The following is a 24,077-nucleotide window of genomic DNA, read 5'->3' as shown; positions in this document are numbered from 1 at the left end:
CTCCACACTGCAGTGCAAGAGGACCAAAATAGTCTCCTTTCCTTTCTTCATCCTTCCTCATCCAGCCCCAGCATCATGGCCAATGAGGAAACCATCTGTTCAGTTACTAATTGCTCTGTGCCTCAGTTTCCTCATGTGTATGATGGAAATTGCAACGGTACCCATCCCACAGGGTTGTGAGGATCTAAATGCATAAATATGTACAAAGGGTTTCAGACCCTTCGCTGACACGTAGTGACCATGTTGAAAAGCGTTAGCTTATATCATTAGGAAGCCCCAGTTCTCATGAGGGGCGGGAGGCGGGGGAGGCCGGTAGTTGCTCCCGAACTTAGGGCCATGTTTTTCCCTCATCTAAGCTGCAGGCCACAAAGGTGGGTTTTCTGAGTGCTGGCATCAGATGCAGAGGCTCAGCTGAGGGCAGTGGGGTTGGCTGGCGGCTCTAAGCAGATTACAAATTTCCTACCCCACCCCCACTGCAGCTCCCTCCCACTTCAGAGTGAGGCTTCCCTTAGCTGTGTAGACTGCCCCAAAGTAGGTTATTTGTTTCTTTCCTCCTCTTTCCCCTGAAGGAAATCAAAGACAGGCCTCAACCTTCAAACGCAAGATTCCTGGGGCTTTCTCCACCATGTCTGACAGGAAGGAAGTTCTTTCACATATCTCTCCACAATCCTTGTACTGCCCTGGCCCTTGGGAGATGGGCACCCCCAGTCCCTCCACCCCGGGCCTGAAGAGATGCTGCTGTGGGATGGGGCCCAGAACCTCCTCTTCCTTTCACTTTCCCCATCCCCCACTCCCCTCCCTCCACAAGAGCACATCTGGTTTGTGAATCTCTCTCATTCCAGCTTTCGGAGTTTGCCAGCTGCTGTTTCCTCTGTCGAGTTCAGGCCAAAAATGGGGGTGGGGGACAGCGGGGGGACAAAGTGAGGGCCAAAGGAGGGGGGATCGTGGCTGGGGCACGGCATGGAGGGGAGTGACCAACCAGTGACCTCAGGCCCGGGCTGTGAGTTCTGCCCTGGGGAGGAGTGAGAGTGTGGAATTAGGTCCAGGTCGGGGGTGGGGTGGCATGGGGGCCATTTCTGGGCTCTAAAAAGCCCATCTGCCTCTGAGTCCCGTTCCAGCCCCCTCTACCACCCCCCCCCCCCCCCCCCCACCCCCCCAGCCAGTCTCGGCTGGCCAGGGGAAGAGGCTGGCCAGAGGAAGAAGACCGTTCTCCGGCATGCTAACTAGGCTGGCGGGCTGTTTCCCCGGGAAGACCTCACAGCTGGCCCACTGGGGCAATGAACTCAGCATTATCCACCTCCTCAAGGGGCCTTTATTCACTGCTCAGGGTGGGGGGTAGGAGAGGGGGACTCCGGGGGGGCCTGGCCAGGCTATCCTTGATGTGTTTCCTGAACTCGGCTCTCATTCTGGCCAGGGGCCTGAGTGCAGTCCCCTCTGCCAGAGATGGGGGTTAGGGAGGGAGGACATCTCGGCGTGGCCCCCCTCAGACTCCGTCCCTCCCTGCTCAGAGCCCTGACACACTTTACTTACCCTCCCTCCCATCCCTGAGCTCGCTCTGCTCTGCATTCCAGCTAGTTATGTACAGCTGTCTTCCCAGGGGACTGTTGCTCCTTAGGGGGCATCTTGCTCCCCCTAGGGCAGGGCCCGGCACAGAGCTGGTCTTCAGTGCCTGCCAGCTGAATGGAAATGGAACTGACACAGGCCGAGGAAAAGGCGAGGAAGGCCTGGGAGACTGAGTGGGGGTGAAGGAGAATGGGGACTTTTCTTCCCATGGAGGACCTGGTGGTGGGGTGCAAGGAACAGCTCCAGACTGTCCCGTGCTGGGAACGGGAGACTGGTGCGGCCTGCACGGGATAAAAGCTGAGAGTCAGCTCCTTTGGTCTGAGTCCTGGTTTAGTCACTCGCCTGCTGTGCGACCCCACCCTCGCTGAGGCTCGGTTTCCTCATCTGTGAGAGGACAGTGTTAGTTGTACCTACTTTGTCATATTGTGGGGAGGATTAAATAAGCCGATACATGGAAAGAATTGGTTTACCACAGTTCCGGGCACATACTGAGCCCACGATGAGTTAGTGTTACAATTCTTAATTCCTCCTCCAAGAATGAGGAAAGAGAATGAGGTAGGAGCAGAGGGAGGCGGGTGGGTGAGGGGATAGGGCCAAGAGGTCCTGGATTTAGTAACTTCACGGGTTGGCTGGGCTGAAACCAGCTCCTACCGGTCACGCCAGCCATCCCCCTGCCTCGGCTCTCCTGCTCTGTCATCCTAAGCCATCTTAGGTGCCTCTTACCTCTGAGAGCATCTGCTGGAAGTCCTCCCTGAGGTCTAACCAGCAAGGGAGGCTGTCTCTTTAGAGAATGGAGGTGGAGGCAGGCTCTCCACCCTGCCCTACCCTGCCCTGCCCAGCCTTGCCCTCCTGTACCATCTCCAAGCCACCACCGTGCCCAAGGCACACCCCTCCCCATACTTCTCATCCAGGGTCCTGGTGGTTAGGAGTTGGAGATGGGTGAGATGATGAGTTCCAAGGACCAGGAGTATCCCAGAGGGAAGAGCAGAAGAGAAGTTAGAAAAGACCAGCTCTGGGCTTCTTGTGGGAGGGAGAGGAAGATAAAGAGAAAACATGTCAAAGGCCTAACTGCCCCATCCTTCACCGTCACTCTCAGTCCGCAGTGCCGGGGGATGCTGCTGTCAGACCAGAGTAATGGAGAACAGCAAGGGCTTTGACCCTAAGGGCTGGAGGAGGGGCACACTGGACAGGCAGCCTTGGGGGCTCTTGGGGGGACAGTAAAATCTGCCCCCTGCATCTTTCCCCTCATCCATCACAGGTACACAGTGTTCCAGGAGCGCCCCACAGCCACCTGCACCCTTAGGCACTGGGCTGTGGCTTGGAGTGGACTGCTGCTGGGGAGGAGGAGGAGCCTTGGGGGGCTTTAGGGCCTTAGAGTTGGCCTCTATCTGCCATTTACACCCCTGTTTTCTTTCCTTGCCCCTAGCCCCTAAGACTTGCAGCCCCAAGCAGTTTGCCTGCAGAGACCAGATCACCTGTATCTCGAAGGGCTGGCGGTGTGATGGTGAGAGGGACTGCCCGGACGGGTCTGATGAGGCCCCTGAGATCTGTAAGTATCTTTTCTGGATCCCTCCCCTCAAACCCCTGAATTGTCCCTTTTCCTCTTGGCCCGGGCAGTGTGGGATGAGGACAGCTGATCTCTGGCCTTGTGTGGACCTTGCTCTGGGGTTGTTTGGCCGTGACACAGCTAAAACTGTCCTCTCCCCCTCTTCAAAGTACCCGGCATGGTGCCTGGTGTGCTCAGAAATGGCGCATTGGATTGCTCCCTCAGCTGCACACCCCCAAGCCTGCCAGAGACTGTGTTCTCTGGGCTGACAGCTTCGGTGGAAGAAAAGCTTTGCTGGAGAGCCTGGCCCCCCTTCCCTTTCAGCTCATCTCTCTTCTTCCCGCCTCCGAGCCTCCTGACCCTTGATAAGTGCTCCCAGGTCTTTCCAGGTCCCCTTCCTGTCTCCGGGCTCCCAGGCCAAAGGCCGCCCGCTCTTGCTCAGTCTCTGTACCAGAAGCCCCACCCCTGTGCGTTTCCCGCCACCCCCGCCTTCCCCTGCCCCCAGTAAGTGGTGTAATCAGAGGCAGCTGTTTAAACTGGGAGAAAGGTCCCCACCCAGCCTTTACCCTGCCAGTGGGGGGTGGAGGACTTGCTGGCAGGACCCCAGAGTCCTGGGCAGCTGGCAGAGTGGTAGGGTCTCCATCTTCAGCTTCTCTCCTGCCCAGCTAATCTGGATCAGGGTCTAGGCAGCCCTGTGCTCCCAGGTCTGTCTCTCCTGTCTCTCCTGGGTTTATCCTGCTGCAGCCCCATCCCCTGTCCTCACTCATAACTGTCAGGGGTAATTTTAGGGGCAGAAAGGGAGCCACCAGTTCTCTCGGCCTCACCCCCATAACCTGCTCCGGAGGGGCAGGGGCCGTGGCTATTCTGTAAGTGTCTCTATGGTGAGCGTGGTTCGGCCTGGACTCTTCTTGTTTGATGCCACCTTTCCGGCCCACATTTCTGACTTAGGGTAAAGAAAGCCAGGCAGAGGGGCTGGATCTGGCTCTTTTTGTCCATTTTTCCTTTAGTTTGGTGCAAACCCCACATTATACACGTCCCCACACTGTCCCCACTCATACCCACTCCTGGTTCCATCACACTCACTGACTGCCCCTCCTGGGCACTGACTCATCCCCCCACCCGGCATACACAGACAAAGGCAGACGCTGACACAGACGCATTCTCACAGCAGCACAGAGTCAACACTCTCAAATGGGGATGCAGAAACACAACCTGCGCTCAGACCAGTGCCCCTGGACACTCACAAGCCAACCCAGACTCACTCCCAGAAGGACAGGGAAATGCACATCCTGAGAGCAGAAGCGCCAGCACACACGGAGATTCACAGAGGCCCCTCCCTCCACACCACTCCACCCTCCACAGCTCGCTCACCTGTGCACGCAGACTCCTACCCAGGCGCACGTGGATAGGTGCACTCACACAGTTGCTGTCACTCACACACTATCCAGACTTGGGAGCCAGGGGCAGTGGTCCTAGCCCACCTGGCCTCCTTAGGATTCCCTGAGGAGCTCTACCCTGCTGCCCCCCAGCCCATCTTCTTGGACAACAAAGGAAGTACCAGAGATATCACCAGTGGGCCACAACCTTTGACCCTTCCCAAATCCTTCCCCCAGCGGGTTGCTCTGGGGTTGGGGGTCTAGAATAGCGAAATGTAATGCAAACCACACATGCAATCTCGAAATTTTCTAGGAGCCACGTTAAAAAAGGAGAAAATAATCATGTGAAATTAATTTTAATTTTGTTTTACCCAATGTATCCAAAATATTATTCCTGTATATTATTCATATAGAATTATTAATGAGATCTTTTGCATTCTTTTGTGTGTGTGATAGTAAGTCTTCAAAAGCCGGTATGTATTTTATACTTACAGTTTGAACTAGTCACATTTCCAGTGCTCGATAGCCACATATGACTGGCTCTATATTGGGCAGTGCCATTCTAGAAGACGTGGTCTCACTCTCACGCCCAGGCTCAGTGACCCAGGGAGCCATGGGAAGGAGGTGTTCTTTATCATTTGAGCTTCTCTGCCATGGACTCTGCTTTCCTCAGCTCATTAAAACCTTTCACTTCTAGCCTGAGCTGTCGCCTGAGTGTAGAATGTTGAGGTGTTGGCGTACATAGGGGTGGGGCATTTGGGGAGCGGACTCTTTGCTGAAGGCCCAGTTCTTCCCTCCACCTGGCTGCTCCCAGGTGTGTGGCTACTGTTGGGAATGGCACGGAAGAGTCTATAAACAGCCCCTGAGGCCTTCTGAGATCTAAAAAATGGAGGTGTCTGATACCCCAGTCTCAGTCCCTTCCCCCAGTGATATGTGGCCAGATGGCCACTATAGCCAGCTTGGTCACGCTAGCCTTTCCATCTGCCCCCAGGTCCACAGAGTAAAGCTCAGCGATGTCAGCCGAACGAGCACAATTGCCTGGGCACCGAGTTATGTGTTCACATGTCCCGCCTCTGCAATGGGGTCCAGGACTGCGTAGATGGTTCGGACGAGGGCCCACACTGCCGAGGTAAGGGCTCTTCCACCTCCCCTGTCCCAGGTGGATGCGGTGAGTTCTCAGCCGGGCACCTGATGGGTTTGGAGGCCCGCCGTCCGAGGACTGTCCTCACACCTTCAGTGGGGGTGAGGCCTTGTCTTGTTTCCCTGCACAGAATTGCCACCAGACAGCAGCCCAAATGGGTGGGCTCTTTGGGCGTAGGGCTTGGTCAGCAGCCCTGTGGGCCTGGGTATGGGCCTTGCCTGGCTGCTTCTCTCTGGCTGTGTGTGCCTGGACAAGTCACTACCCCTCTCCAGACTCCAGTTTCCCACCTATAAAATGAGAGCTTTACACTAGATCCGTATTTTCATAATTTTCTTTTATAGATAGGGGGGTCCTTTCTTCAAATGGTTTCTTACATGAAACCTGAGTGTGAATAGAGAAGAGCAGATGCTGATGGAAGCTGGGGCTGGGGTCTGGAGTTTTGTTCACCTGCCTCCCCGCCAGTGCCTCTGAGACATCCCCCAGGAACGGCAGATCTCTGAGGCATCCCAAAGCTGCTTGATGGGAAAGTCACCCAGGCTGGGAGGGAACCTTAGGATGAAAAGTCAGACTTCCCTCCCACCTGCGGCTCGGGTTCCCAGCCCCACTGTTCTTCCCCTTAAGGTCCCCGCGGGCCAGGGAGAGTCGGGGTCACATGTGAGCAATGGGGGAGGATTCCCATGGGGGGAGGCGGAGCCCTGGCCTGCGAGTCAGGGAAGAGTGACTTCTCCCTTCTGCTGTCCTCAAGGTCTCCCAGGCTTTGTGAGGCCCCAGCAAGCCCGGGGGTGGGGGGCCGTCTTCGCAGGGTGGGGACCGTGTCCTGTGCCTGTATGCATGTCAGAAAACATCTGCCTGTGGGAGGAGACATGTGGATCCTGTTCACCGAGGGCAGAGAGTGTGGAGCAAGGGAGTTCGTGGAAGATTTTCATCCTTTTCTTTGGTTGATTTTGCATGTTTTTGTCTGAAGCTCCTGGGATGCGATGCAGAGTGTGGGCCGAGGGGCTGACTTCAGTTACTGCGCACACCCCCTCTTACCGATGGGGCGTATTCAAGTTCCCTTCCTTTTGAATACCTTTTCAATATCAAAAACAACAAGAACCTCAAAAGCCTCAAAAGTTGGAACTCCCTTCTCTGATATTACAGAAGTTGGACCTCCTCCTCCCCTCTGCCCCATATCCAGAAGAGAGAGTCTGTTCTAGATTTTCCAGAACAAACACTGTTTCCCTCCTTTGTTGGGGAAGCCTGGACAGGCAGCACATTTGGGCTCACAGGTGGAGGTGGAGGGGAGAAGGAATAAGTGGGGCCTTGCCCCCCACCCCAGCTCCTCCTAGCAGGCTTAGTACCTCTGAACCTCTTAGCATCTTGGGCAGCTTGAGCTCCTAGGTGGGGGGAGCAGGGGTGTGAGGCAGCTGGACAAAAGGGTCTTTGTGGCCAGGCCGCCTGGCCCCACGCAAGGCCATTAATTGGGTCGCTGGTCTGGGGGGGCAGCTGCTCTCCCACCTCTCCCTGCTCCTGTCTCATTCCTGTCTGTCTCCCCTGTGGAAGTGGGTCAGTGGCAGGAGAAAGATTAGAGAAGGATCGCAAGGGATCCAGTTTTGCTGCTCCTCCCATCCGCCACCAGGACCTTGGGCCTTCTCGCTGAGGCCTCCAGGCTTGAAGGGATGGGTTGGAGGGGTGCTTCCGACCAGAGCTGGGGTCCCATGGGGAAAGCCTTGATTCCATGCCCACTCTTCACCCTCGGCCCTGAAGCCAGCACTGTAGTCCCTGGACAGTGCAGACAAGAGGCATATGGAGGGGTGAGACTCACTGTCCCGGCTCCCTGTTGACCCCAACAAACTACCAGAACCCTTCTCCAAGGGGACTGAGGGAGTCCAGAGCAGCCAGAGCAGGGACATGTGGGTTCTAAGCCGTAATTGGCCATGTAACCTCTCCACGTCTCAGTTCCTCACTTGCAAAATACAGTGGATGCTTCCTAAGCCCATCCACACCGTGGACTTGGAGGTGGTTTCTGAGGGGTTGGTGGGAGTCGGGGGAAGGTTGCAGTCTGGGTGTGGCTGCTGGGTCTGTGGGCCTGAGTGTGTGTCGCCTGCCCCATACAGAGCTCCGAGGCCACTGTTCTCACCTGGGCTGCCAGCACCACTGTGTCCCCACACTCAACGGACCCACCTGCTACTGCAACAACACCTTCCAGCTGCAGCCGGATGGCAAGACCTGTAAAGGTATGTGGGTGCAGGCACTGTGTGCTGGAGCAGGCCGGGGGGCAGGCCAGCAGGCCTGGCTGAGCTGGGAAAACAAGATGGAAGGTGCCAGAGAGGAGGTGTGGCCGCATGCCCGACAGCTCCAGGGCGCGACTGGAGCCCTAAGCACTTGCTTCCACCAGACTTTTAAAAATTCATCTTAAAATTATATAGGTCAAATGTGAGTTTTCTTGTAAAAAAATTAAAGCACTGCAGATAAAACCAAAGTCCCCTTTGTCAAATCCCCTTCAGTTCTGGTCCCTTTCCCATCTCTCTGGAGGTCAACTCTGTTATCAGTTTGCTGTCTTCTTTCCAGGCATTTCTCTGTACATTTGTACACATGAACCCACGGAAGATCGAAGTGAAAGTACTGTTGATGGGCGTGTGCTCTTTTTCACATAAATATCATACTGGTCATATCTTTTTTCAATTTGTTCACTCAGTATGTTGTGGAGATTTTTCCGTGTTAATATGTAGAGATCTACCTCGTTCTTTCAAAAACCGCTGTGCTGTATGACTGTTACCACAGTTTACTTGGCCATCTCCCTATTGATGAGTAAGATATTCCCAGTTTCTCTCTGTCACAAACAATGCAACTTTTCTGTTTTAAATTTACCTCCCTCAAGTCTTTGCACAAATGCCACCTTCTCAGGGAGGCCATCCCTGGCCTCTCTAAAGTCACACCCCATCGCCTGCGTTCTCTGTCCCCTTTCTTTGCTTGATTTTTTTTCCATAACACCAGTCACTTTCCATTGCACCAGCACCTCTAAGATATAATTTACCTTTTTGTTTTATTTATTATTTTAATAACAATATTGCATTATCAGAATGTTAGTTTCATGAGGGCAGCAATTTGAATCTGTTTTACTCACAGACGGATCCCCAGAGCTTAGGACAGTCCCTGGCACATAGTAGATATTCAAGAAATCTTTTCTGAACGAACGGATGGTGTGCACGGGTGTGAATATTCCTCTAGGGTAGATTCCACATCTGGACTTGCTGGGTGATACAGTTTGCACATTTCCTGTTGTAATGGATTCTGCCAAATTGTCCTCCAAAGTAGCTGTAGGTGTGGACACACCCACTGGTGGTATCTGAGGGCACCCACTTCCCTGCCCTTGTCACGCTGGAAGTGACCATGCTCTTGCCCTTTTCCCGGCAGACTTTGACGAGTGCTCGGTGTACGGCACCTGCAGCCAGCTGTGCACCAACACCGATGGCTCCTTCACGTGTGGCTGTGTGGAAGGGTACCTGCTGCAGCCAGACAACCGCTCCTGCAAGGCCAAGAACGGTAGGTGGGGCTGCCTGGGGCCTCAGTGCTAGGCACCCTCAGCGTCATTCCCTGATGAGGTCCTAGGGCCTCTTTGCTGCATCCACGCTTCTCTCCTCCATCTGCAGAGCCAGTAGACCGGCCTGCTGTGCTGCTGATTGCCAACTCCCAGAACATCCTGGCTACATACCTGAGTGGGACCCAGGTGTCTACCATCACACCCACTAGCACGCGGCAGACCACAGCCATGGACTTCAGCTATGCCAACGAGACCGTGTGCTGGGTACACGTTGGGGACAGTGCTGCCCAGACGCAGCTCAAGTGTGCCCGCATGCCAGGCCTGAAGGGCTTCGTGGATGAGCACACCATCAACATCTCCCTCAGCCTGCACCGTGAGTCGCCAGCTTGGAGGGCTGGGGAGGGCAGGAGAGATGGCAGGATGGAGCCTGTCTGGGAGAGAGGCAGAGGATTACACAGGACCACCCCTCTCTGGGGCGGGAGCCTAAACAAGAAGCCCCCGACTGAGGCCAGGGCAGGGGGCTGCACGTGATGACGCCTGTTTGGGACAGAGGCGGAGTCATAGCTGTGTTTCCTCCCCTCTCTCTGGGTCGAGTCTCTGGATGGCTTCCATGTTTCCGGTGCAGAGCTAAGGAAGGCCTAGCAGGAGAAGTGAGGGCTAAGAGGGCAATGACTGGTCAATCTCCAGAGACCAGGGACTGTCCCTTCTTAGAAAGAGCAGCGTTGATTAGATTTGAGAGGGGCTTTCCCGCACAGCAGGAGCTAGGACAAGGGAAAGAAGGGGCCTGGAGCCTGGGGGAGCCTTGCTAAATTGTGGCTGAGGGCAAAGGAGCCAGGGTCTGGCTGGGTCTGTCTCCATGTTCCACCGTTTCCCTTGGGGGCAGAGTGGACTCCCTGCTGTAGTCTGGGTGCAGGGGTCCTGCAGCTGTTTCTGGGGGGCTCTGTGGCAGTGGAGGAGACTAGAAGAGGAGCAGTGAGCACTGGGGCTGTGCGAGCGTTTTGATATCCAGATGTTTCCATTCAGGCTCCCTCGCTAGGCTGTACTTTGGTGTCTTAGGGTGGAAGAAGGGCTGATACTGGGGATGGGCTAGGGCATAGATCCACTGCCTGGAGCAGTCTTGCTCATCTCAGATGCTGTTACATAAACAAACAAAACATCTGGCACCATCACATTTCCAGGAAGTGCACCACAGGGCTGAGGGGACTTCTGGCCTGTGGCTGATCTGACCCCCAGGGAGAGGGTAATGTGATCTATGACCTTGAGTAAACCAGAATTCCCTGTTTCTGCTTTGGTTTCTAATCTGCATAATGGGTTTGAGCTTGTCTGTTCACGTCAGATAAATTGAAGTGAAAGCTGGAGGTGACTAGAGGCCAGCACACACGAGGTTTAGGGTTGTGAACTTCGGGCCTGTCTAGAAGATCTTTAAATTCCTTCATTGGGTTCTGTATGATGATCCCCATAGAAGACCAAGGTCCCAGGAGGACACAGGGCTTAGTTCTGGGGGGAGCAGGGGTTCCTCTGAGAGCCCTCACCCTCTGCGGCCTCATCATATGGTCCACACCTCGGCTCTAGTTCCTCCGGAGCATCCCAATGGTGTCTTCGGGCTGTTGGTGACCAAGGCTCACCTGTGATGAGACATATGTCCTCCTTGGATTACTGGGCTGGGGGCTGCCACGCCTGAGCTTTTGAGGGGTGGGCAGCTCGAGGATCTTCATGGCAGATAGGGTAGGATTGGGGCGAAACCCCGTGAGACAGCTGCCCTCTCCCTGCTCCTTGTCTATGGCTCCACCCAACAGGCCTGTCTGGGCAGACAGCTAGGGCAGTTCCCTCCCTGGCTCTGCCTCAGGGCCAGATGACGGGCTCAAGGGTAGGTGGCTGGGTGGAGGGGCCCTGATGGAGCCTTCTCAGCTTTTGCTCTGGCCTGGCCCCTCTCCTGCCTTCCTCCCAAGGAGAAGCAGGAAATAACCTCAAGCAGGTCCCCCTCCCTTGGCAAACAGAGCCTTGCCTCCCAGTCTGCTAGATTCACGGGGCCCCTCTGGGGCAGAGTCCAGGTGGCCAGAAGAGGCCAGAGTTCTGGGGAGAAATACTAATGGGGTGAATGAGTGGGTTCCTCTTGCCCCAGCCTCTGGCCCTTCCTTCCTGCCCTGTCTCCACCCCACGCCCCATGCCGCCTGAATGTCTGGCTGTCACCCTGAGGATGGTTGTTTTGCTCCCATCCCACAAACTAATTATGGGCCCTGAGCTGAGGATGTCAGAAGTGTCCCTCCCCCTAGCACCCTCCCCCCATCCCCAGTTCATCCCCTTTCCCAGGAGAGGCTGAATAGCCTGCCCTGGTGTGCGGGTGTCTGGTCCCAGACACTCACCTGTGCAGTGGGCTGCTGGCCTGTAATTAGCTCCCCCAGGGGGATGAAGAAGAAAGGCTGCTGCTTTCTCTTGCTTTCTCTCTGCCCTCTGGGGGAGCCCTCCCTGCAGTCATCCCATTCTTGGCTATGACTGTGGCCTCCATCGGACTCCTAGGCTGAGCCCCATGCAGGAGGGAGGAGTCTGACAATTGAGAGGTGCTGGAGCCCAGAGGCCAAGAGGCCGAGAGGGGCCAAGAGGCCAGGCAGAGAGAAGCCCGCCTGCTGGTGTGGGAAGAAGGGGGAGCTTGCCCCAGAGAAAACTCTGGAACATAAATAGAATAGAAAGAAGGAAGGAGGCCAGGAAGTGAGCCTGTTTCACGTGGGTCTTGGGGCGTGTGTGAGCCAGACCTGCTCTGACTGACGTCCTCATGTGGTCTGAAAGGTGTGAGTGAGTGTGCGTGTGGGGACGCTCGCGCTTTCCTCCCTTAACCGAGCCCGGGCTGCCAACCCTTCTTCCTCAGCGCATCTTTCGTTGGCCTGGATCGGCATGGGTCTTGGGGACTCAGCCCTCATCTCTTCCCCTCCGTCCTGGGATGTCACCCCAGGGCCCATCCTCCCCTCCGCCACTGTCCCCCCAGGACGGGGAGGTCTCTGAGGACTCTGGTTCCGTGACTGGAGAACATGATAGTGAGAGCAACGAGACCCTTGGCAAGGACCGAGGCTGAGCCCTCCGTTTTATTACTGCCTTTCCCAAAGCCAGACGCCTTGATTTTAGGTCATACATGGACATGAATTTTTTTTTATTGTTATAGTTATGTTTTTATTTAATACCCATTAGGAAACTCCTGTAACCAGCATATCGAATCTATGATTTCATAGATTGTTTAGGGTGTAGCAAAATAAGGAAAGTGAGTTGATTTAAAGAAATAGTAAGTAACTGATTATGCACGCTGTATATAAAGATGGCAAGCATTTTGGAAGTGATACCCAAAAGACTAAAGTTCTGGCAACTGAGGCCCAGAGGAGTCAACAGGCCTGATGCTACCAGAACCAGGCCTGGTCTGACCACCCTATCCCCCCACCTCTGAGCGCCCTCTCAAGAACCCTCAGGCCCCTTCCAGCCCCCAGCAGGGCTACCCCTGGGCAGGGCTGGAGGTCAAGTCTACTGACCCCACCCCACCCCCAGCCCTTCAGCGTCTGGGCTGCACTCCTCTGCCCTGTCCTCCCTTAGCTTTGAGGATGTTTCCACTGGGGAGAGAATGAGGGCAGGCTGAAGAGTGGGGCCTGGGCAGGTGTGTGTGGTGAGGGGTGGTTCTGAGGTTGCAAATAGGGCCTTGATGGACATGAGGCTTGCTGAAGTCACTTAGTTTTAGACTATGTAGGAGAGGATGCTCTAGAGGGGTCCTTGGGGGTCCTAGGGTCTCTTCCCTGTACCATGCTGCCTGAGAAGGAGGACGTAGGCAGGGAGGCCCAGAAAAGGCCCCCTAGGCTGCAGGCAGCAAGCTTGCGAAATGGGTCCCCAAGTCCAGCTGGCCAACTTCACTTTTCCCTCCCTCTTTCTTTCTGTGTGTGTGTGTGTGTGTGTGTGTTTAAAATCCTAACAGGAAATGGGGTCATAATCTGTCTAGAGGGGAGGCAGAGATGCAGCAGAGAGCAGCCCCTCTGAGGAAGTGGCTTCTGCAGCGGGACGGGGAGCTGTCCTCTCACTGAACTGGGCACCCCAGGCCCTCTCGGCCTCTCAGCCTTGCCTACAGAACACTTCCAGACTAGGGATGGGAGCCAGCCACCCCCTTCCGTGGCCTTTCTCACCCACAGGGTGTCAGAATGTTAGGGGGCTCTGGCCAGCCCTCTCTTTGGCCTTGGGCCCCCCACATCCTGGTGCTTTCGCTTCCCACTTCCACTCCGAATTTCCTAATCATTTCGTCCTCTTCCTGGCGAGGGCCAGCCCTGCGTCTCCCGGCACAGCTCCAGCCCTGTCCTCTCCTCCCCCGCTGTCTCCTTGAAGTTGCCTCTCCACCCAGCCTGTTCCCAACACCCCCCTCCCTGTTTTCAAGCCAAAGGAAGTAACTTAAGCAAGAGAGATGTGTTTTAGAGCCCAGCAAGGATTCTCAATAGTGGGGAGACCCTGGTTCTGCTTCTGAATCAGAATTGCACAATCCAGAGGCTAATCCTGGGACCTGGGACTGACTGACTTGGTGGAGCTGGGCCAGGCAGGGGAAGGGAGTGGGGCATAAACCCCGTAAACCCCAGCAGGGCTGGAAGGGGGCCCAGGGGACAGAGGTGACGCGATGTGGCTGAACCTCGGACTTGCTGGTGGAACAAGAAGAGCTGAAGTCAGGACCTGGCAGGAAATGGGAGCGTGAGGACGTGCCATTTAGCAAAGCTTCTGCCAGGCCTGCCTGGCCGTCTCCTCCCTACCTGCGAAGGCCCCAGGCTCTTGATCGTCTTCCCCAGCGCTTTTCCCTCCCTGAGTGGCTCTGACAAGCAGGAGGATTACCAGACAGACGTCTTCTCCCTCGGTCTTGGGGCATCCCAAGCCAGAGAAGGAGGATCCTGGCAGTAGAAGGGAAGGGAAAAAGTGATGTCCCAGCTCTAGGACAACAGAGTGAGGACTCAGTACTCAACAAATATTTGTTGAATGAATCAGTACATGTGTGTCAGGAGCTGGGGAAAAAGATGCAAGATAGCACCCTACTCATATAATATTTGTAGTCAGGTGAACAGCTGTGATAAAAAGGAGCTACTGGGGTGTCTGGGAGCCTGTAAGACAGAAATCTTCCTTCTGGGGGCCTGCACTGAGTCTTGAAAAATAGTAGATGTTAGGCCCAAACTTCACACCTGGAAGGGCCCTCCTCTCATCAGGAGGCCACAGGGCTCTGGCTGGAGGCACAGATGGTGACTTGGTAGAGAAGGTAGGGAGGGATGGGGTTGACGTGAGGGTGGACGATGGTACGAACAACAGCTCCCATTTGTGGAGTGGGTATTATGTGCCTGACCCGGCCCCATGCTCAGTGCTGTTAATGTACCATGCCATTTTACCGAAGAGCAAACCCAGACTCAGAGACATCAAGTAACTTGCCCATAGTCCCACAGTTGGAAGGTGACAGAACACCAGGATCCAATCTCAGACCATAAGTGTCTGGAGTCCACCTGGGCCCAGGGAAGAGCAGAGTGACGGGAGAGTCCCAGGATAAGGGCCAGAAAACAGCATTCACTGGAGACATGGTTAAGGTGGAACTGGGGTTCTCCTTCCTCGTCTGGGGACCTGGTGCCCCATCCTACAGTCTTTTGGTGTGTGGATGTGTTGGGGGATATTTTCTAAGGGCATACAGGCTCCCTTCCTTCCCCAGATTTATTTTAGGGAGAGAGATTGGAATCCTGCAGCTGAAGCTAGGGTCTTCCTGGGAATGGGGTGGGGGCTGTTGTTTTTGAAAAAGCAGCCACTATTTAGAGAAATGCCTCTTGAACAATGTGGACAATGGAGAAGTTGAGTAAAACTGGAGTTGTGGGGAGCACAGGGTGCTAAGCCTTGGGGTGGGGGTGCAGGGAGGACTCAAGTCACAGACACAAACCTCAGGTCTATTCTGGGGCCTGGAACCGAAAGTCCTTTGCGACATCACAGGCAGGCTGTGGTCTGTCCTCTGACTGTCTCATCCCCCTCCCAGCTTCCTAGCCTCCTTCTCTATGTTGGAATCCTCAACTTCTCGGCCCCCAGATCACCCCCAAACTCCTCCCACAACACAGGCTTCCTCCCCTTGGGTTTACAGGACTTTCTCCTGTATTCAGGATTTGAGGCCTTTGGCCAGAGCCCCTCTGGAGGGTGCTCTGTGGTAGGTCAGCCCTGAGAAGGCGGGGCCATGAGGGGACAGAAGAGTGTCTGGGGCCAGAAGGCTCAGGTACTCCAGGCAGAAGCCCAGGATTCCACTTACCTCCTGTGCCATGAAACAGAGGGCAGTGGCCCAGACACTGCCTTTGGGAGAGCCTGGGAGGGAAGGTGCCCTCTCCCAGCCTGAACCCAGCTCTCTACACTGGCCTTGGAGTGGTAGGAGTGACCAAGCGTATGTGTGCATGTGAGTGTGTGCATGTGTGTGAGTGTGTGAGGTGGCGCGGGCAGAGGAGTCTGGACTTTAGGAGAGAGGAAAATAATGTGGTGGAGGGAGTTGGATAACAAAGGATTTTTTGCTTGCAACTAATAGTCTCCAGCTGCAAAAATACCAAAGGGGAGGCCAGGCCGAGCTGGGGACTCCAGTTCTTGCCAACTCCTCACCGGCCTGCTGAGTGGGGCCCTGCCTGGCCTGTGGAAGGTGGAAGGGGGGACCCACCAAGGGTGAATAACTGAGAGCAGGGACAAACCCTCTGCCTTCCTTCCTGGAATCAGCAGGGAACCCAGGCCACCAGGGAGGCTCGAAGGTCAGCCGCATCCCGGGCTTGGCAGGTGATTGTGTCGCTGCACCTGGGATGGGGCAACGGATTTGCAGATTTCCTTCTCCTCCCCTCTTGCTGAGGGAAGGGTGGATGGGGAGCCAGGGCAGGGTGTTGCCAGCCCTGGAGCTGGACAGTGACTCAGGGAAGCCTCAGGAAGTTGGAGAGAAGGACACAGCTGCACCAGCTGGTGCCGGGAAACAGCCTCGAATGGTGAAGTTCCTCTGCATGCCAGCAGCCCCCAGATCCCCCGCCATGACCGCCAAGTCAAGGGCACACGGCCCTATTTGCCTTTCAACCCAGCTGCCTGCTGCCTGCCTGGGGCTGCGGCAGGTCCCCCACTTTGGGGCTTTGGTTTCCTCTGGAGGCGGCCCAGCAGTGCTCATTTTAATCATTTTCTCTGTGGTAACAGTGTGGGGGGCAATTTGATCGCCTGGTCCTTGCACGAGGCCCTCCACCTACAGGACCTGGGACCCACATTCCCCAGGCTGCTCTGCCCCGGCTCTCCAGCCGTGTCAGGATGGGATGGTCCCGGGGCCCCAGAGGAGAGAGCAGCTGGGTTTGGGGGTACATCAACACTTACAAGGGTAACATCTCGTCCCCGTGGCCTCTCTCTCCAGTCACCTTGGAGTGGGGTTTCACAGGGGGACCTGAAGTGGAAACTAGTTTGATAGCTTCAAACTGGCTCTTTCCCCTCCTCCCCCAGCCTAAATCCTGTGACTGTGAGTCAGTGTCAGGGCCTGGCCAAGTTCCTTGGGAGCCACGTTCCTTTTCCCTTTGCCCCCCACCCCCACCCACTGTTAGGAAACAGCCCCTGAGTCGCTGTGGGGAGCAGGGAGGATTAGGGAGGGGTTCAGCAGAACACAGTCATTCTACCTGTCACTGTGTGGGGCAGAATCATCCCTACTGGGTTGAGTGCAGGTAATGGGGTGGAAGTTTCAGCCAAAGGCAGGTCATCCAGATTTCTTTACCTTTTGGGGAAAACGGTCATGGCAGAGTGCCAGGCAGGGGTCCCAGGAGTCACTGTCTTGGAAATTTCTCAGTTTGCAAGAGGCATCACTTCTGATGGTGGCCTTTGGAGGGGGCAGTGGGTGGATGGGAGCCAGTGGGTCCTGGAGGGACCCAGAGGACACCAGCAGGGGTCCCTGTCCCTAGACTTCCTGCCTCGTAGACTTCTGGTGCCTCTGCCCCACCCCTACTTTCTTCGTCCCTTTTTGGCCTTTTCTGTCTCCTCCAGACCCATGACATAGACTGAGTGTGGGTCTCTGGTCTCTATCCTCCTCTCCCACTCCCACCCTTCTGACACTCCCCCTCTCTCTGAGCCATGCCTCCATTTACCTAAAGTCCTTTCATGGCCCTCTTCCTGTGCCTTCTCTCCTCCAGCCCTATATCTTATTCCCACTCCTTCCTACCCACCCAGGACATGAGGAAATTGAGCAACAGGGACATTGAAGAAACAGGGGGATGTGGATGAGTAGAGGAAGTTGGGCTCATGTCACTGGTGCCAACCTTTTGCCACCACCAGCCTTCCCTTTTCCATCTCTCTGGGCCCCATATTTGACATTCTTTCTCAGATTTGATTTATTGATGAGTATTCTGCTTTTCCATTTTTAAAAGTCATACAGCATGTACAGCTCCCAGTCAGTGCCCTGGCTGGCGTGAGATGACTCAGCTTGCCATACAAAGTTAGTAAATTTCAGCCAAAAGCAAAGATGTGTGGCGCTTTAGTTAGCCCAGGTGCTCTCACCTCAAGTAAAAACAGATTTTAAAAAATACTGGAATGAGCTCATGGACCTGTCCTCACGGCCTTCCGGTACCCCAAGAAGATGGTCCCTGTTCAAGGAGGGGCAAGAGTTGGGGAAGCTTGTCAGTCATCCACCCAGCCAGTGCTTACCCAGAAGTCCCCGTGTGCCCGTCCTGAGCTGGGCATGGGGAGCGGGGCTGTGTGGGAGGACACTCAGAGACTTCTCTTTGGAGAGACCAGGTAGGTGGAAAGATGGCAAAGAATATGAGGTAAAATGTGAGGCTGCCGTAATTCCTACACGAGCTCTGGGAGGAGGTGGGCATGTCTGTGGGAGGACCTCCTCTCGTGACTCTTTCCTTCATACTCTCCAGACGTGGAACAGATGGCCATTGACTGGCTGACGGGCAACTTCTACTTTGTGGATGACATCGATGATAGGATCTTTGTCTGCAACCGGAACGGGGACACGTGTGTCACTTTGCTAGACCTGGAGCTCTACAACCCCAAGGGCATTGCACTGGACCCCGCTATGGGGTGAGAGCAGCAGGCAGGGGCTCTGGCCCTGCAACTGGGGAGGCAGAGGCCAGAGGGGAAGGGAGGGTGCCCAAAGTCCAGACCCCGTTTAACGGGCCGTGTGCCCACAGGAAGGTGTTCTTCACTGACTACGGGCAGATCCCGAAGGTAGAGCGCTGTGACATGGACGGGCAGAACCGCACCAAGCTTGTCGATAGCAAGATCGTGTTTCCGCATGGCATCACGCTGGACCTGGTCAGCCGCCTTGTCTACTGGGCTGACGCCTACCTGGACTACATCGAGGTGGTGGACTACGAGGGCAAGGGCCGGCAGACCATCATCCAGGGCATCCTGGTGAGGGAGAAGCCTTCACAGGGGAGCCATTCTCTGGGCCTCCCAGTAAGGGGCGGGCACTGTGGGGCATGGCTGCACCCAGCCCTCTGGTGGGGAGGGGTGGCACAAGCTCTTCAGGAAAGGAGAGGACACGGCTCCTGCTCTGATGGTAACAGTCATTTTAGAGACGTATTTTACTTCCCTTTTATCACTTAATCCTTACAACATCTGGGAGACGAGTGGGTAAATGGCTCAGTTCCCTTTTGGCAGATGACAAAAGCAGGGTTCAAAGAGGTTAGGTGATTTGCCTGAGGTTACACAGCCAGAAGTAGCACTTGAACCTAGCCTAGAAGCCTTGCCACCTCAGAGGTGGCACCTCCATGCTGGGATAATCAGGGTGAACAACCATCCCTGCTTTTCCAGGGCTGTCCCAGTGTTAGCCCTGAAAGTCCCACAAACCCCCAGCAAATCCCTTAGTCTTGGACAAACTGGGACAGTTGGGTACCTTAGATAAGTTATGTGGGCAGTGGGGGCTGTTACAGGTCTTGCTTGGGCAAGTCTGTCCTCTCAACCTCCCAAAGCTGAGGCCTAGAGTCAGGCTAAGAATATTCTCTGTGGACAGAGTTTAGGGCCTAACTCCAATTCATTTGCAAATCATTCCATTATCTACTGTGTGCCTGATTTTGTGGAGGACATGGCTCCTGCCCCCAGGGGTTTAAGCAGAGCCAGTGGGGTAAGTCCACAAATCACCGGACGGTGGATAACAGCCAGAGAGATGGAGGAGAAGGAGGAGGTAGAAGGAGAGACCCTCTCTCATTAGAAGGTTCCAGAAACTCTTCAAAGAGATGCTCTGTGAAGGATGAGTGGGATTTTGAGGAGCAAAGATCTCAAGAGCAGGACATTCCAGCCAGAGGAGACAGAGTAAAGCATGGAGTTAGACAACTGTGGAATGAGTTTGGGAATGTAAATAATGACGTTTGGATGAGAAGCTGAGGGGATTTCCAGGGGTGGAGGGAGGATTCCCTTCTCCTCGTGTTGACCGTTCCCACCTGCCTGTCTCAGATCGAGCATCTGTATGGCCTGACTGTGTTTGAGAATTATCTCTACGCCACCAACTCCGACAATGCCAATGCCCAGCAGAAGACGAGTGTGATCCGTGTGAACCGCTTCAACAGCACTGACTACCAGGTCGTCACCCGTGTGGACAAGGGTGGCGCCCTGCACATCTACCACCAGCGGCGTCAACCCCGAGGTGAGCAGGGCTCCACAGCCCCTCCGCGGACCCTCCTTTGGGAACCCCTGATTCTCTCATATCGAGACTGCTTCTCCTAGCTGTGAATCCCAGACTACCCCACCCTGGCTTCCCCTGGCGGCCCCTTCCTGCCCCTCAGCTCCAGATCCCACCCCTGGGGAGCCCTTCTCCCCATTCTGCTCAGGACCTAGATGGCCCCCCTCACTTCCCTGGCTGGTCTCAAGTAGAAGCACCTGGCCATGGGCAACTGTGTGACCCGCTCCCCTGACCATGGAAGCCCCTACCTGAGGATCTGAAGGCTAGGTCCTGGCGGGGCCGAGGAATTCCAGTCCTGTGGCTTCCAAATCCTCAAATGGGACAGCAGGCACAAAGACCACAGCAGGAGGGAGTGTGGTCAGACTTCAGAAAGCCTTCTTGAGGCCTGGGCACAGGGGCTCTGGGCTGTCCTGACCCGCTCTCCACCTGCCCCCAGTGAGGAGCCATGCCTGTGAGAATGACCAGTATGGGAAGCCGGGCGGCTGCTCTGACATCTGCCTGCTGGCCAACAGCCACAAGGCTCGGACCTGCCGCTGCCGCTCCGGCTTCAGCCTGGGCAGCGATGGGAAGTCGTGCAAGAGTGAGTGACAGGGAAGGCGGGATGCCTGCTGGGATGGGGGAAGGGTATCCTCATCTGCCTCTCCACGGCCTGGCTGCTTCTGCTGAGATGGAGGGAGATGAAGGAGCTTACCCAGAGTTTCACCACTCACGAGGGGCAGGGACAACTTGAACCCGCATCCGAGAACAGGGCTTTTCCCACTATCCCACTCAGGCTCCATAGAAGACCGTAAACTGGCCTATTCCTTCCTTCCTTCATTCATTCACTGAGTATCTAGCAGGCACGTCCTATGTGTCTGGCACTGTCCTGGCAGTGAGGATTCAGCAGAGAATGAGACAGATGGCGTCTCTGGCCTCATGGAGCTTATAGTCTGGTAGAGGAGACTGACAGGCCGATAACTGTAGCTTCAGGTGGTGGTAGGTGTCAGGAAGGAAATATGCAGAGCAAAGTTAGCCATGATGGATCAGATACAGTGGTCAGGGAGGGAAGGCTTCTCTGCGGAGTTGACATTTGAGCCAAGCTCTCTGAAGTGAGGAAATGAGTCATGTGATTACCTTAAGGAAAAGCCTTTCTGGCAGAAGGAATCACAGTGCCAGGGCTGAGGCCAGTGGGAGCTTGGCTTGCTGGAGAACAGCACGGAGTGGGGCGCTGAGCCTCGTGAGGCAGGGAGACGAGGAAGGAGAGGTGGGAGTGTATTCTAACTGGGGTGAGAAGCTCTTGGTGACTTTCAAGCAGAGAAGTGACGTGATTAGATTCACTCCCACTGGCTGCTGGCTGGGGGATGGGCGGCAGGGAAGTGGTAGGAACCTATTTCTGTGGTGTGGACAAGAATTGATGTGGCTTGGACTAGGGTGGTAGCAGAGGAAGTGGTCAAAAGTGATCAGATTCCAACATATTTTGAAGATGCTCCTTTTGGTCCATGAGTTTCACTACCCATCAGTGGACATTTAACTAAAAACATACCTCTTGCTACTCTTGCCCTATTTCCCACCCCCAGAGGGCAGGTAAAACTTCTAGGGCATTGTCCCCTGGGCCTTTCATGTTTATGTGTCTGTCCGTATGACCCAGAGCCACGGCCACCCCCACGTCCCCTGACCCAGTACAGCCAGGCATTGCAGCCCCTTGGGCCACAGCCCCGGAGGCTGGGTGGTGGTTGTGTATGCGCGCACGTGCAGGTATGTCTGACTTTGTGTCCCTCCTTGTGCCTGCCCTAGAGCCGGAACATGAGCTATTCCTTGTGTATGGCAAGGGCCGGCCAGGTATCATCCGAGGCATGGATATGGGGGCCAAGGTCCCAGATGAGCACATGATCCCCATCGAGAACCTCATGAACCCTCGGGCCCTGGACTTCCATGCTGAGACCGGCTTCATCTACTTTGCCGACACCACCAGCTACCTCATTGGCCGCCAGAAGATTGATGGCACTGAGCGGGAGACCATCCTGAAGGACGGTAGGGGCCCCTGAAGTTGGAGGCATGCGGATAGGACTCCCAAGGGACACAGCCCACCTGGGACAGGAAGTGATTTGGGGCCTAGGCGTCTCTTTCTCCCTGCCCTCTCAGCATGGAGAGTCCCCTGCTGACTGGCTGGCTGAGCTGGTTGGCATGGAGATGAGGGGATAGACAGATTGACCCCTGCATGACCCGCTTCTTGGCTGAGCCTAAAAGAGGCAGGAGGATGGATGAGTTAGGCAGCGTGGGCCGTCCTTGCCAGCCCTTGGGAAAATTCAGGGTTTCTCTGCCATTGGCTCTGAGCCCTGGAGCTGTGTGCAGCATGCAGCCCGAGAGAGGTCTGAGGCCTCAAAGTGGAGCAGTGCACCAGCACATGAGTGCACGCACGGGGTCTGTGCAGCCAGGCCTCACTCCACCAGAAGCTGCATGCTTACATGTCCCGCGAAATTGTGTTTTGTGAATTGAATCCATTTTTTCCCTGTGAGTTGCTCGGGCAAGTCAACAGTGCATTATCTTCTGACTGTCCATCTGCGTGGGGGCTCTGAGCTCCTGAGTTCTGCCCCTTTCCTGCCAGGTGTTAGGAATTCCCCAATCTGCACTCAGGCCCCCAGGACAGGGCTCCCTAACCATCAGTCTGGCTGATGCACTTATCCCCTTTGCCCTGCTCCCCACCCCCAAGCCCCACCTCGGCTCAGAGAACCTCTGCAGTCAGCAATCATGAGACTTTGGGGAAATCAAAATAACTCCTCATCAGGAAAAGATCGGGGTTCCCTATACCAGGGAAACAGGGAAACTGCTTTTTAAGCTCAAGATGAAGCCTTTGACTAAGTGAAAAATCACTTCCTAATTTATTCATTCTGTTAGCTCAGGATTTTTAGGCCTAGGACATGGCGTCACCCTTGTGTCCAGAGCCACTTGCACATTGTTTCAGCTGTCCGCCCCAGCTCAAGCCCAGACGTGCCCTCACACGAGAGCCCACATCTGCCATGGAGGTTTACGGGCTGCCATGTGCAGTTTGACAGATTTAGTGCCTCTACACAGATGTGGCAACACAAATGATCTCCCAGCCCCTTCCTGCAACTCCCATCCCCACCCTGTCCACCACCTCGGCGCAGGAGGCGCGCTGCACCCTGCTGGCCAGGTTCCCCAAAGGTGCCTGCATCCTGAGGTCAGAGGTAGGCAGTTTGGAGCCTCCTTTGCGGCTGTCCATCATTGCCCCCTTCACCCGCCACAGGCATCCACAATGTGGAGGGTGTGGCCGTGGACTGGATGGGAAACAATTTGTACTGGACGGATGATGGGCCCAAGAAGACCATCAGTGTGGCCAGGTTGGAGAAAGCTGCTCAGACCCGCAAGACCTTGATCGAGGGCAAAATGACACACCCCAGGGCCATTGTGGTAGATCCACTCAATGGGTGAGTCCTCCCAGGACCCTGGGGTGGGAGAAGCAGGGACTATGTGGGTCTCAGACTGGGGATGAGACAGAAAGTGAACAGGGAGGGCAGCCTAAGTTGGAGGCTTGGGCAGGAATGGGAGGCTGAAAGGGGAGAAGGGGTCCCTGTCTTCAGGGCAATGGGAGTGATGCCTTAAACACATACATGGAAATGTGATCCTGTCCCTCTCAGCTCAGAGCCCTCTGCTGCTCCCCTTGCCCTAAGAGTGATCCCCCCTTTCCTTGTCGGGCCTGGGGTCCTATGGAGTTTGCCTGCAGCTCATCTGACCTCATCTGCACCTCACTTCCTGCCCTTGGAATTTTTATTCCCCCCTCCCCACCTCCCCCGGGCTTTGTTCTCAGAGTCCCTCTGCCTAGAAATCCCAGATAATAGCAGATCAACCTCTTTCTCGGCATTCAGAGCTCAGCTCAAATGCCACCTCCTCAGAGAGGGATTCCCCGCTGCTGCCCGGTCACTCTCCATGGCGGCACCCTGCTTCCTGTCCTTCCTGGCTTTTTTCACTCTCTGATGCGTGTGACTTTCTTGGTTGACTTGTTTCTTGTCTGTATCCCTGGGTGGGACATGAGCTTCAGGAGAGGAGAAGCCTTGGCTGCCTTGGTCTCCGCTGGGTCCCTGAATGCCAGACCTGTGCCTGGCTCACAGCAGGCACACAAAAAATACTTGCTGAACGGAGGAATGAGTGAATGAAATGTGTGGGCCAGGGTCGAGGAGGCAGGAAGACCCCTGTGAGGGGCTCTGGGACAGCACGCATGGATTGGGATCACAGGGGAGACTGTTGATGGCCGGAGTGGCATGTGTGGTGCTGACCAATGGCTGCCCACA

At 55.4% G+C, this 24,077-nt stretch overlaps 1 protein-coding gene across 1 annotated transcript in view; it reads left to right on the top strand.

The window, feature by feature from the left end:
- The window catches only part of LRP1 (LDL receptor related protein 1), a 78,650-nt gene that overhangs the window by 6,375 nt on the left and 48,198 nt on the right, over positions 1–24,077 (top strand). Inside the window, exons 2-12 of the mRNA XM_046654568.1 lie at positions 2,990–3,112; positions 5,477–5,614; positions 7,723–7,842; positions 9,023–9,151; positions 9,259–9,522; positions 18,029–18,191; positions 18,302–18,524; positions 19,566–19,755; positions 20,228–20,371; positions 21,565–21,801; positions 23,036–23,216. Coding sequence (XP_046510524.1) covers positions 2,990–3,112; positions 5,477–5,614; positions 7,723–7,842; positions 9,023–9,151; positions 9,259–9,522; positions 18,029–18,191; positions 18,302–18,524; positions 19,566–19,755; positions 20,228–20,371; positions 21,565–21,801; positions 23,036–23,216 — 1,912 coding nt within the window. The remainder of the gene's footprint in view (positions 1–2,989; positions 3,113–5,476; positions 5,615–7,722; positions 7,843–9,022; positions 9,152–9,258; positions 9,523–18,028; positions 18,192–18,301; positions 18,525–19,565; positions 19,756–20,227; positions 20,372–21,564; positions 21,802–23,035; positions 23,217–24,077) is intronic.

Source organism: Equus quagga, chromosome 1 (assembly GCF_021613505.1).
Source record: "Equus quagga isolate Etosha38 chromosome 1, UCLA_HA_Equagga_1.0, whole genome shotgun sequence".
NCBI classification, from domain to species: domain Eukaryota; kingdom Metazoa; phylum Chordata; class Mammalia; order Perissodactyla; family Equidae; genus Equus; species Equus quagga.
This window is presented reverse-complemented; position numbering and strand designations above follow the sequence as displayed.